The sequence below is a fragment of the Camelus bactrianus genome, chromosome 15, assembly GCF_048773025.1.
Source record: "Camelus bactrianus isolate YW-2024 breed Bactrian camel chromosome 15, ASM4877302v1, whole genome shotgun sequence".
NCBI lineage: Eukaryota > Metazoa > Chordata > Mammalia > Artiodactyla > Camelidae > Camelus > Camelus bactrianus.
Genome location: NC_133553.1, coordinates 46,091,028 through 46,104,703, shown reverse-complemented (window position 1 = coordinate 46,104,703; position 13,676 = coordinate 46,091,028). Strand labels below are relative to the sequence as shown.

The following is a 13,676-nucleotide window of genomic DNA, read 5'->3' as shown; positions in this document are numbered from 1 at the left end:
ATGAGGCAGGTCAGGCTGCCAGGAATTCTTCCAAAGCAAGCGGACCACCTTGCAAGAACAATGACAAAGCCAGGCCTGGGGAGACAGGCAGGCCTATTGTCCTGCAGAAATCTCTTTACAATAGGGTGATGAGTGTGATTTGGCCCCAGAGGGTAAGCCAGGGCAGTGGTTTGATTTCATAATAGGTTACAGTCAGCTCTGTCATGTTTGGAAGCAGAGCACAATTACGAGTAGTAAGTGGTGTGCTTGTGCAGTGGAGGGGTGTAAGAGTGACAGATGTAGAGTCCCGGGTAGAAGAGAATGGGAGGTCCTTGGGGGGTCACACTGGGCACCAACTGTCCCCAGGTAGAGACTTAGGGAGTCCTGATCACACTGGAATCATCATTCAAAGTTTTCCAGAAGTGAAGGCTGGCTACCTGTCTGTCACCCAGCATTCCCCGGACAAAAACTCTTGAGTCTTCCACTGACCTTCCGTGCACAATGGGGGGCATTTGTCATAGTCCTCAGGCACCGCCAGCTGCTACTGCAAAGGATTCAGAATCCACCAAGAAGACTCTTGCAGCACTGCAGCTCTGAGCAGAGAACTGCTTCCTTCCTTCTCTGCCCTCTAGTTCTATCTGGTTACCTACCTAGAATATCTTCCTTCCCCAGGTCCTTCTCCTCCCTCAAAGTATAGCTCAAGCCCCATCTCCCCCAGAAAGTCTGTTCTGACCGCCCAAGTCCTGCTGGCCTCTCTTGTCCTTGAATTGCTCACATGTATTTCTGACCCACTGCTTGAACTATTATCTGTTATTTAACTTGTTTTGTTTAATGCCCAAGTAGAGGGCAAGTTTCTAGAAAGCTAAAGTAATGCTGTATCTCCAAGTTCTCACTGATGCCTTGCACAAACCAGGATGCCACGCTTTTCAGTGTATTCTAACTCTGTGGAAATTAGTAATACACAGGCAACATCAATGAGCAGACTCCAACAGATAACAGGGAACTGAAATCCTAAAGTCACTACATAGGTATTTCTGAGCATGCAAAATTAAATGTCAAGGCAAAAGAAGGTAAAGCAGTTAGTGAACGACTTATTTAAAAACAAACAAAAAGCATCCTATGTAACTCCCTCCTTATGCGGTTCAACCACAAAAGGGCTTGAAGTTACTGCAGGACTTCTAGGGGCCTTTCTTCCATAACTACTCATACATATGCATAAACATGTATGTATGAGAAGGTAATGTTTAAATGATGTATGGAATAGCCATAATGTGGAATATTAAGCTGCCAGTAAAAAGAAAGAAGTAAACTTATATGCACTGACTTAGAAATACTCCAAACCACATTGTAGGAAAATCAAATTACAGACCAATGCACATAGAGGTTTAATTAACAAATATTTGTTGAATGCTAATGTCTCAGGCACCGTTCTAGATGTTGAAGAAACAGCAGAGAACAAAAATAGACCAAAAAAACCTCTGCCCTCATGGACCCTATATTCTGATGATAGAGAAATAAATACAAAATATAGGTAATTTAGAGTATTAGAAGGTAACAAGTGTCACAGAGAAAAAAAAAAAAAGCAGAGGAGGGTGAAGGAAGAGATGGGAGCTTTAATTTTTAAAAGGGTGGTCAGAGTAGACCTCCCAGAGAAGGTGATCGAATTGGTGTGGGGGTGTGTGTATGGTGCGAAGAGGGGTGGGCAGCTTCTAACTTGGCTTATAATGATCTCCACCTTCTAGTATCTGAGCCTTTACATCATTCCCTCCCATTAAATGGGGGCTAGGCAGAATGCTTCTCTTCTAAGGAACAGAAGATGTCAAAAGCGACAGAATGAAACTGTAAGTTTAAGTTACAAGAGGGTGGCTTCTGTTTCAGACATCCTCTCTCCCTTTCTCGTTTGTTTGCTCTGAAAGAAACTAGCTTCCATGTTGTGAGTTATCCCATGGAGAGGCTGATGTCTCCTGCCAACAGTCACATGGGTGAGCTGGGAGGGGATTCTTTGCAAGCCCTCAGATGAGACCAAAGCTCCAGCTGTCAGCTTGACTGTGAATTCATGAGACACCCTAAGTCAGAAGCATTCAACTAACGTGCATCTAGATTTATAACTTGGAGAAACTCTTGATATAATAAATACTGGTTGTGTTAAGCCACTAGGCTTTGGGACAATTTGTTATGTAGCAATAGATACCTAATACGGTGCTTATGTGTGTGTGCAAGTATCTGTGCAGCAGACATACACAAAAAGGCCTTAAAGGACCCACAGCAAATTGTTAGTAATATTTAAGTCTGGGGACAGACGTGGAAAGAGAACATAAAGGGGTTTAATGTTTTATACATATACTTAAGTCTTGCTTAAATCGTTTATGGTAAGAATTATTTATGTATTACTTGTGTTCTTTTTTTTTAATTCTAAAAATACAAATAAAAGTTGAAGATATGACAAGAAACCTAGTTGTTAAAAAAAAAAAAGTAACAGTAAAGGACTGACATTTTCAGAAATTGAGAGAATAAAAATCTTTTTCCATGTCTTCAGTGTATTTTTAAAAAATCCAAACACTTTTTTAAAAATGGGAAGGAGGGAGGGAGAAAGAGAAGGAGAGAAGGAGGGAGAAGACCTTTCCTTTCTCTTATCTTTAAGGCTACCACAGCCATTCCATGAAATGCAGCTAAGATTACTCTGGTTTCATTATAACTCTCAGAAGATAGCAGGCAGTGGGGTTAAAAGGAAGCCCAGGGTCACCTGGCCAGGGGGCTCCGCCTGCAGTTTCTTTGCCAGGCAGTAAGGGAACCAGGACAGACCAGTTCCCTGGACTCCTAATCTGGGATCTTTACAGGCCACAACTCCATCCTTAAGGGGTTTGCCCCCAAACAAGATGGCCTGTTCGTTGTTACCGCTTGGAAAGTAAGTGATATTCTGCTCCTTAGCCCACAAAAGCAGCCTCGGATCATAGCTGTTATTAGGATAGGATCTCAGAGGGAGGCAGGGAACCAGGAAGGAAATTCTTTAGGAATCTCCAGGCCAGACCTTTCCCAAGTGTACCTGGTTCCCCACTTGGCCTGGAGCTGCAGTCAGAGCAGACAGGCAGGAGCAGGGGGCCCACCCCAGATAGGGGTAGGAAAACCAGGGCTGTGCAGGGCCCTTCGGGACAGACTGTAAATTGTGGAAAGAGGTCTGGCTTTCTGTTAAATTGTCTCCCAGTGCCTGATGATGTCAGGGTGGCTGTGCTGGAGACGTGAGTGTGAGATCATGGGTGGAAGAGAATTGCGGGGTGGCCCACAGGGCAGGTGCAAGCGCCATGTCTTCTTGAGAGAAGGCAACAAAAATCATAATGTATTGGGAGTCTTTACCTCCAGGGGAAACTGACTCCAGGGGTCAATGGAAAAATAAAACACAGGTGCAAAAGGATGCTCGAGGGGTTCACTGTGTAGGTGAAGGTCAGGTTGGGGAAGCAGTACAGTTAAAATATAGTGAAGAACAAAAAGGATTTAAATGCTTCAGCGACCTAGTGACGCTAATATCCGAATGTCTGAAGCTAATTTCTGTACCATCTAACAGTGGCTGAGGCTCTCAGACAGACCCTCAGTGAGTCTGGAGAGAGACTTAGAGACTATGAGGACACTTGCATCATAAGACAAAAGACAGGAATAAGGTATTTTGCCTTTTCCCTTACTGACGGTGTTTTTCTGCCTTTGATTAAGGAGCTCAGTTACCCAACAACTGCCCATCAGCATCCTCCCAGCATCTGACCCCTCTGGGCCGTAGGCAGGGAAGCAGCAGCCCAGAAGACAGAGGTGGGTCCCCACAGGTCCCTGCTTGTGTCCTTTTGTGCACACTGTTCTCCATTTCTCCATTCCCCACCAGTAAAACAGGGGTAACTATGTTCCCTCTACCTGGCTGATGAAGGGGCGGTCCCTGGAAGAGTACATACACAACACTCGAACCTATGTGGCTCAGGTAATTTTAGGCTGACTAGGACAATCTCGTGGGTCCTTCCCTATAGACCCAAGCTCTTGAGAAACCGGTTTCATTAGAAACACCTAAACCTATTATCCCCAGGAGTGGAAATGGCAACAAAGCTGAAGCCATAGATCAGCAGGCCAAATGGCTGGTATCCCACCATGGCCCAGGGACAGGACTCTAGCCCAAGAGGCCAAACCAGCCTGATCAAGCCAAAGAGAAGATCTGAAGGGGTCTTCAGAGCAGGAGAGGGCGTGGAGCATGGACCGGAGCCAGGCTGTCTGGGTTAACTCCAGCTCCATGGGGACTTGCTCCGGGAACCCAGGCGGGTCATTAAGTCTTGATTTCTTTTACTTAGCAATCATAGGCTGAGAGCAGAACCAGGCTTAGTTCTGGAGAAGGGCCCCTGCTCTGGCCCATCCTGGCCTCTTGTGGCCAGCATCCTCTCCACAGGGTAAGGGGCCTGCAGGGACAAAAAGACTTGAAGTTGAGAAAGGATCAAAAGAGAGAAAAAATCACAGGCAATCTAGGGGGCAGTGAAACCATTCTGTGATACTTTAGGGGTAGACATATGTCATTATACATTTATTAAAACCCATAGAATGTCCAACACCAAGAGTGAAATGAATGTAAATTATAGACTTTGGGTGATTATAATGTGTCAGTGTAAGTTCAGTGATTGTAACACATGTACCACTCTCGTGGGAGATGCTGACCGTGGGGGAGGCTCGATGTATGTGGGGGCAGGGAGTATATGGGAAAATGCTCAGTTTTGTTGTGAAACCAAAACTGCTTTAAAAAAATAATGTCTATGAATTAAAGAGAGATACAAAGAGAAAAAAGAGCAGCAGAAGAAAAAAGGGAGAAATGGCCAAGTAACAGTCACAGAGGAACAGGAGAGGGCAGATCCGTGACTCTTTGCTTGGGGCCCTAAATTCTGACCAGTCTGTCTCTGTGTGGCCTGACTCCCCCCACCCCCTGGGCTCCAGTGCACAGGAATCCTTGCTCTAGGCAGCCTCATTCTCCCCATCCTTTACTTGAGCAGGCTTGCCAGTGTTTCCTGCCAAAATAGAGCTCTATACACTGTCCCTGGGCCCAGCCTTCTTCCAGGGTCATCTAGGGACCCAAAGCCCTAGCAGCCACGTCTGGGTGTCTGGGCAGCCTTCTTAAAATATCAATATTTATGAGATGACAGTATCTTCATTTAGATTCCCTAGATAGATCAATAATTAATATATTTACTAAAAACCAGACATGGCCTCATCAGAGTCCCATCCAAAGTGGGCTCTGTGCTTCCCAGCAACCCCACTCAACTTTCCAAAAATGCATCACTCCTCTGCTGAAAACATTCGAGATTCCTGCTGCTATCTTTTCCTTTCTCTTCCTTTGTTTTAGTGTCACTTAATGGTAAGGACTTCGGGCAGGCCCTGCTTCATTCAGATTGTGTGCTAGAATTCTAGGAAGGGAAACCGGAATGTCTGGGAAGCTCCCCCAGGACACCAGATGTGTCAGCAGTCAGCAGTTCCTCCTGTGCTGGGTCAGGTCGTCCTCACTTCCCACAACAGCTATTTCTAATCCCTCTCATGCCTTCCACACCACCCCCATCTCTCACCTCAACTTTGACAGGATCTCCTATTTCAGAATTAAGGGAACTCTGGTTGCAATGCCCTCAGCAGACTCAGAACTAAGATGATCACTCTGCCCAATCACCTCTTCCTGGAACCCCTTCCCTGTCACAGGACATGTATCTGCATCCAGAGCTGGCTTTGAGGCATTCCCTCCTGCTTGGGAGGAAGGGTATCCATCTCTCCACTCATCTGCTCTTTTGATTCCATGGTGTCATCCCTTGCTACTTTTCCTCCTATCTGTGAGGTCCTTCCCTCCAGGTACCTTGACACACTCATCCTAGGATGGTACTCTGTACCATGGTTCCCAAGGTATTTTCTCCTCTCTTCACACTCAAGGTACTTCTCCTGGGGATGACACCTACTTTACAGCTTTAACTACTACTTAGGCATTAACAAATCCCCAATCAGATGTTCAGTCTGGACCTCTCTCCTGAATTTTTATGACAATGTCCAAAGGCTGGACAGCTCCATGTAAATTTCTCACAGGCATCTCAGAGTCAACATGTCCCCAACTCAATCCTACCATCACTGCCTCCAGCCCTGCCCTCCCTCATGTATTCCCTGTCTCAGAGAGTAGTGTCTATCCTCCCAGCTGGACCTGGTCACTACAGCCAATACATTACTGCTAATACCTCTGAAGTTACTCTCCCCTCTTTTATTCCCACTACAGCCAAGACTTCATTTCCAACCCTCACAATTTCTCACTGGGAGCCCTTTATTCAATGACCAACTGGTTCACAGCCTCAGCTTTCCTTCTTATCCTTTACCTCTTTTTCTAATTTTTCAACAATGGGAACTTATTAATAATGCACTCAGTAATGATAAAATACTGTCTTTTATAACAAAATAATTTAACAAAATGTAATATATTTTACTTTTATAAATTAAATTTAAAATTAAATTTTAACTTATTTAAATAATAAAATTCGAAATTTTACTGTTTAATGAAATAAAACACTGTTTTCAAATAATGTCCACACAACATTCCTGCCCAGTGGTTCACGGTAGTCCAACTTTGTGAGCAGGCTGGACGAGCTGATGGAACTGGACTCTCTACCCAGGCCCCTGGGGTACATTCCCACCTCCCCATAATACTTGTCATTATCTGTGTCACTTAGCACACTCGTTTGAGCAGAAGGCAATTTATGAGCAGGACAGCTAGAAATAGAGGAAGAAACTCTAGACTCAGAAGTCAAGGTTCAAACCCTACTTCTGCTCACAAGCTATGTGACACGGTCAAATTACTTAGTCTCTGAGCCTCAGTTTCCTTGTGGGGGACGTGGGGGTGATAGCACATCCGTCACAAGCCCACAAAGAATCAAGAAGATGTGTTACATGACAGCATTCTAGCCCGGCTCTCTCCAAGAGTAAGTTCTGAACCACAGAGGTGACAGGAGAGTATCTGTGACTTACTTCGGGGCCTAACTGCAAAAGCCATTTCTTCCCTTCTACTCTAATGTATCTTTTCCTTAAAATATTTCTGTACTTTTGGGGACCCATCTTGTCTCCCTAGCTTGTTAACCATCTTAAAAGGTGCAGTCACACCTTCTTCCCTCTGGCTCCCTCTACAGAGCCCCCCTGGATGGTCTCTGCACAGATACTGCTTAACAAATGCTTGGAGTAACTAAAGATGGCTTAGCAAGGGCTTGTGCTCAGTTCTCTGGCCAGACTTGGAGCGAACTCTCGAGGCTACGAGAAGAAAGATTCTTTAAGAGGAGGCAACATCAGGGGTGCAGGTGCAGGGCTAGGGGAGCAGGGCAGGACCAGCACTTACCTTTGCACTGCAGACCCTGCCGCAAGAGGCCCCAGAGCAAGGAGCCACAGTGGTCGCAGAAGGTGGGGACCTTGTAGTTGTGGATCCCAAACTTGTGGGGCATGTTGACGCTGAACCGCTGGGAGCCCACCTGTAGGGATGGCAAAACACATGGTCACCGCCAAGCTCCTTGCTCTGAACGCCGCCCAGGGAAACGAGGGGAAGAAAGCCTCCTTCCCAGGGGCCTTACCCCACTCTCTGCTGCTCTGCTGGACTCTGCTCCCCCATCAGTCCCCTCCGGGACTCCAGGCCTCCAATTCCCAGGGCACACCGCACTCAATCTGCACCTCACACTTTGGCCATTAATAAGAGGTCACCATGTGCTTCCAATGTTGCTTATGCCTAGAAGCCTTACCTAGGGAGTCTGTCATCAGCTCCATGGCGGATGCAGGATTCTGTGAATGACCAAGAACCCAGCATAGACATGGAAAATGTAGGTCATCAGTTGGGACCAACGGTCACCATGATGAAGATGGCTAATACACAGTGGTGACCACTAAGGGTGCGAAGGTATCAGTACTGACCACAGGCCAGGCACTATCAGCTCAGTTAAACCTCACCACCACCCTGCGGAGGAGGCACAAGTGTACAGGTGAGGGAATTAAGGCACAGTGAGATTAAGAGATGTGCCTGCAGGCTGGTGTGCCAGGGTCAGGAATTGACGCTATGGGTCTGAATTCAGAGTCCAGGCTTTTTAATCACTATGCTGCCACTTACTGTTTAAAAGGACTGAAGAGAAAGTAGCAAGTTGGAAGGGGAGGGGGTGGGGCAGAGGAGTCCAGGGATCTGATCTGTAGGCCTAGATCTGCCACCAACCCCATGAGTTTGGGCAAGTCTCCTAACTTCTTGGGGGTTTGGATTCCTTATCTGGCAAAGAAAGATGGCATCCCCACCGCACCTAACATCACAGGACCGTGGGGTCCATGAGACACCGCAAATGGAAGAGGCAGGAAATATTAAGTGTCCCGTAGAAGCAAGGGTCCTCAGGGTCTTCAGTGCCCTTCACAGAGATCCTCTCCACCTGCGTCTCTAGTGAAGCAGCCACGCAAAATCCACCCCTCTCAGAACAGAAGGACACCATCACCTGAGACCCCTTGGGCTGGAGAGTGTCACCCTGGCTACTCTGGGCATTGGGGAGCAGACAGCATGCAGCAGAGAAGCTGCCCTTGGCTCAGTGTTGCCTGGTGAGCGAGAAGCACATCTAGGCGACTAAGAAGGGTGAGAGCTGGGGATGGACACGGATGTGAACACAGACACCGAGGCATGGCTGTGTGCACACATACTGTCAGGGTCACTTAACGTCATAGAGAGCTCCCTCTCACCCAGCAACAAGGAATGGTCCATTCTCTTGCTGGACCAGAGTTTTCCTGAGCCCTGTTTGAGATGTCTACTGTGCACTTGTCCCAGGACAAGAGTCCCCAGATTTACTAAAAACAATCCTGCACACCACTCCTTAGATTCACAGCACAGGGGTGCCTGCCTGTGAATCTAGTCATGTCAACTCCATGTCTGTCTGCTCACTCCAAGGGACGCAGGAGGTCGCTGTGCCCGCCCTGTTCCTACGAGGGCTGAAGACTGCTGGACCTATGCTGAGAAGAGAGTCATGGTCTCCCAGAACCAGCCCCACAGGGATGTGGCAACAACCAAGATGAAGAGGTGGGGAAGTGTGCCTGGTGATTAGGAGGTTCATGTGGGGGCAGGAGAGTCACATGACCCTCAGCTGCAACCACTAAAAACTGTGAAGTATTGGAGAATGGGAAGTGAGGATGATGGCACACGTGCAAGACGTGCTGCAAAGTCAGAGAGACTGGGAGTCCCCCAAGGGTGGCACTCATGCAGGGGCATAGGGCTCAGGTGCACACACCACTCTGAGGAATACGCAGCAGCAGAGGGAAGAGTGAGACCAATCAGAGGACACAGGGAGAGAGAAAAGGGCAGAGAGACAGAAGATGAAAAGCCACAGAGGAAGAGAAGGAAGGAAGGTGACACAAAGAGAGGGCATTCCTTAGTGACCACACCAGGAAGTGTGTGGAGAGACATGAGTTCTAAGTGCCAACACACAGACACAGGACAGGGCGAGGGCATCGGCCAAGTGCTTATGCTGCAAAAGTTCCAGGGAGCCCGTTGGCAGAGCACCTTTTAACCGGAGGAAATTAGACACTTGGTGTTCAGAGCCATGTGGGTTTGGGTGTATATATATATATATGATGGATGTGTGCACATGCCTCACACTGCAGGTGCTTCACAAAGTAATGAACAGAAAGGTTGGTCCCCGGCAGTCCTGCGCTCAGCAGAGGGCACATCTATTGCCCTAATGGGTCAGGGATAGAGCAACTAAAAGAGACTGGCCCCAGGGAGCACCAGGATGGGCATTCAATTCCACCAAGGTAGGAAACCTGAAGATCCCTTTGTCAGCCCCTGGCAGTTTCTCTCTCTGGGGAAAAATACCAAGTTTGGGAACACATCTCACTGACAACTTCTTTTCACACTCAGTATGACAGGAATACAGTGCAAAAAACTAGGTCACAAGATTAAACTGGGTTATGTGCATGTCAAATCTCAACCCTCCAGCCTGCATGGCATGAAGTCATAGGGACTCCTTTAAAGGAGATGTGAAAGAGCCTTAGAAACCTGTAGAGGTTCACAGTTGAATAGACTTATGAGATCCTTGAGAGCAGGAATCATGTATTCCTCTGTTTCCATGGGAACAATATTTGGCATACAGGAGGTACTCAATAAATGCTTAATAAAATGTCCCTAGGAAGGCAGGCAGACAGCAAGCAAACCATCTCTTTCTTTCATTTACTTGTGAAAGTTATGAGGATAAGAACATACTTTGGGTTATGATCCTAGACCAGGAGTCAGGAGACCCAGGCGGTGGCGACTTGGAATTTCAACCCTTAACAGCAGAAGCCTTTCAAAGCACTTTAGTGCTTCGGGCTATCTGCCCTTCAGGGACACGGGATTTTCAAATCAAAGCCTTGTCCCTTCCTGCTTTTCAGAGGTGGTGTGAAATCAAAAGGAGATAAAAGATGGAAAAAGCTTCAGATGCCGAGATATCATTTGGATGAATTATTTTTAAGAAGTATATATCATAAGTTGGTCCTTTTGGAAGCCAAATTATAAATCCATCCTATGATAAACCCACCCAGGGCCTCCCTCCCTGACTCCCAATTCTAATGGCTTATGATTATACAGTATTTATTTATTTTACCAAGACTTAAAAGCATGTCTTTGAAATCAGCTGTTGTGGACACAGATAACTTGTCATCTTTCCCGAAAGATTTTTTACATCTATTAGTAGTACCACTCTTCTCCCAATCACTCAGTTGGGAGAAACCTGGCTTAACTGTCGAATTTTCTTGCTTCCTTACCCCAGCAACTTCCCTAACAGTCAATCTGACACGAGTTTCTAAGATTAAGAGAACACTGTTACAGTGGTCCAGGGCTCAGACTCTGAACAGACTAGCTGGATTTGAACATGGTTTTTTTTTTTTCACATACTTGGCTGTGTGGTTTCGGGCAAGTTATGCTTCTTGTCTCTTTGTTGGAAAACGAAGGTAATAACAACAGGGATCTTGTTAAGGTGGTTACGGCATTAAACGATACATGGTAAAGTGCTTAAATTAGGGCACAGTAAGGACCCAATGAATGTCAGCTATTACCGTTATGACTGTGGTTCTTTCAGCCTCCTAAGTATTTCTTGGATTTGCTAATCCCACTCCACTCCCCCATCACCTCATAAAGATAAGGTTCCTGCTTGTGTGTTATGTCTCTTATGGTTTATGAGCTGTGTAGGGCCCCTAACACGTCAGTGAGCCCCTTCACTGGTCCGATGAGATAATGACAACAAATAACTCACATTTTCCTCGTGGGCTTCGCTTGGGGAGCACCCAGCTCTTGGCATGTTATCCACACACATAAACCCACCTTTGAGCTGCGCTCATCCTGCAGACTGTACCTCACAGCGGAAGGCAGTGGACCACTCCCTTAATTTTTGATCAAGACAATGAAGAAAGCAACGGGACCTCAGCGAGATAAGGTTTTCCTTGGGGACCACAGAGGAGGCAGCGGAGGGCAGGGAGGGCAGTGAAGAAAGACCAGAATTTCAATGCTGTAAATATTTACCTCATCAGGAGTTTCCTGTTTCTTTAATCCCGTGCACTTCGTAATTATGAGCTCGTGGCATCGCTTGTGGACCACGCAAGTGCAAACTGCAAACAGCAAAACACGAGAGGACTGAGCAACAAGGAGGGGAAGAAAGGTTCCATCCCAAGATTCCAGCAAGTCTCAGCGGCGGTGGAGGGGAAAAGGGAGGCACGCCCCTTCCGTCGCCGAGTCTTAATGTAAAGCCCTAACCAAAGCTCTTTATGCAGTCATTTCAAAGCACTGTGCCATCAGAGACATTAGGGTTTCCTAAATGCTCTGGAGAAGAATGGGCCATTTACATTCAAAGGGCGTCAGCAATTTTCTCTAATCCCGGAGGTACAGATCAAATTTCTTGCTTCTTTATGCCAAGGTCAGGGAATAACTGTCCAGGCAAGAAGCACTGTCTACCCAGGGCGCTGCTGCTGCCTGTGCTCCACTAGGGGTCCTGTCAGTGTTGGCTGGGGTGAGAGGGAGGCTGGTGGCAGGAGAATGGATGTTTTGTGGCACAGAAGTTCTTAAGCTTTTTGATTGGGCTGTGCCCTTTTGTGCCAAAGTTTAAAATTTCTGTTTAATTGAACACTTCCCCAAGAAGTGGCCTATAGCTAGCTGTCTTTAGTGCCACGGGCCAGCGTGGGCAGAGGGTGGCTGAAAGTAACCTAAAAACTGTTACCTGTGTAACTGTTTTGGGAAGACACGCAGGACACAGCCATATCCAACAGAGGCTACCCAAGTCCCCCAGGGTGAGACCCAAGTTAACCAGCCGCTGGGTGAGGAGATGGGATGGTCTCCCAGTCATAACCACAGAGAAACCTCCTCATGACCTCATCACATACCCACCCTCCAATTCTGGATAACTTGACCTTGCACTGTAGTCCTACTCGGGGTGGGGTGGGGATGGGGGGACCTTCCATACTTTCAACTGAGTGTTAAATGTTTAAGAACTAATGATCGCACAGAAGAGACAAAAAAAGAGAACCAGCAAGGACCATTTAGCGATACTGAGGACACACAGAACCCAGCTCAGTACTCAGGGGGGCCTTCATGGACCTCGTACTGAAGGGTTATGCTTCACGGGGAAAGAAGGTAGTGCTCCCCACTCCAGCTGCACAAAAAGGCTGAGACCCCTGGGACACCTGGAGATGGTGGTCCCCACAGGTACTCCCACACATGTATGGAGTGGGGGTGGTGGCCAGGCAAGGACAAGGACAAAGGGAAAAGCAGGGACTTGCTTCATGGAGAGGGAGCATAAGTATGCAGAGCATGCAGAGCCTCCAAAAGTTATCAAACCCAGCCCTCGCCTCCTTCAAGCAGTAGCGATCTTGATCAGACCTGTGGCCCTCCAAGGATTTACTTCATACAATACCCTCTTACCTTGACATTGGTATCCCTGCTTTCCTATGACACCCCTGAAAAGAAGAATATAACCCTTTAAGAAAGTGAATTTCAGTAGGTCAAAAGCCACCCCCATCCTGGCCATTCTGGCCATTGCCCCCAGTACACCAATTATGCTGGACTCCACCCAGCAGTGGGATGGTGATTTCACTCCCAATTGCAAGATGCCTTAAAATGACTCCATCCGAAGTCCACTGCCGGCAGCCCTTGCACTTGGAATGAGTGCAAGGTTTGGTCAGTGTCACTGCTTGGTTTCTTGCACAAACAGCCATTCCAGGCAATCAGCCATGTTCCAGAAAACCATGGAGACTTTGCTCCCCACAGGCCTGGAATTGTCGAACATGCCCTTCCTCCTGGATAACCATGGAGGAGGACTACTGCTGGTAGGCACCGTCTATGAGCATTCCAGAAGCAGTCAAGGGTTCTATGGGGCAGTCTGTGGCCAGGACTGGGAGTTCAATCTACCATTTTGGTGAAGACCAACGTCAGAGATTCTTTCCATGGCCAGAGTAGGGTCCCCCAGAGCAGGTTCAGGGTCAGCCTGGACATAGAACACTCCAACCAGCCCAACTGAAGCCCTGTCCGCAGGGTACCACCACCAGCTGCACAGCTTCCTGCAATGCCCAGCCCAGCGAGAGGAGCCAGAAGTCACTGGGGCTATACCTAAAGATACCTAGAGGTCAGCAGTGCAGCCACGGGCTTAGAGGAGAATGGAGTCTCTAAGACTAAGCTCTCAGAACCCATTTCCCTCAAG

The 13,676-nt window shown here is 47.4% G+C and overlaps 1 protein-coding gene across 2 annotated transcripts in view; it reads right to left on the bottom strand.

Moving 5' to 3' along the window:
- The window catches only part of PRKCE (protein kinase C epsilon), a 470,104-nt gene that overhangs the window by 161,360 nt on the left and 295,068 nt on the right, over positions 1-13,676 (bottom strand). For both annotated transcript variants that reach the window (XM_074378800.1, XM_010967731.3), the window contains exons 4-6: positions 12,902-12,936; positions 11,510-11,595; positions 7,343-7,472 (exon numbers count right to left, since the gene is read on the bottom strand). In XM_074378800.1, the coding sequence (XP_074234901.1) occupies positions 7,343-7,472; positions 11,510-11,595; positions 12,902-12,936 (251 nt within the window). The remainder of the gene's footprint in view (positions 1-7,342; positions 7,473-11,509; positions 11,596-12,901; positions 12,937-13,676) is intronic.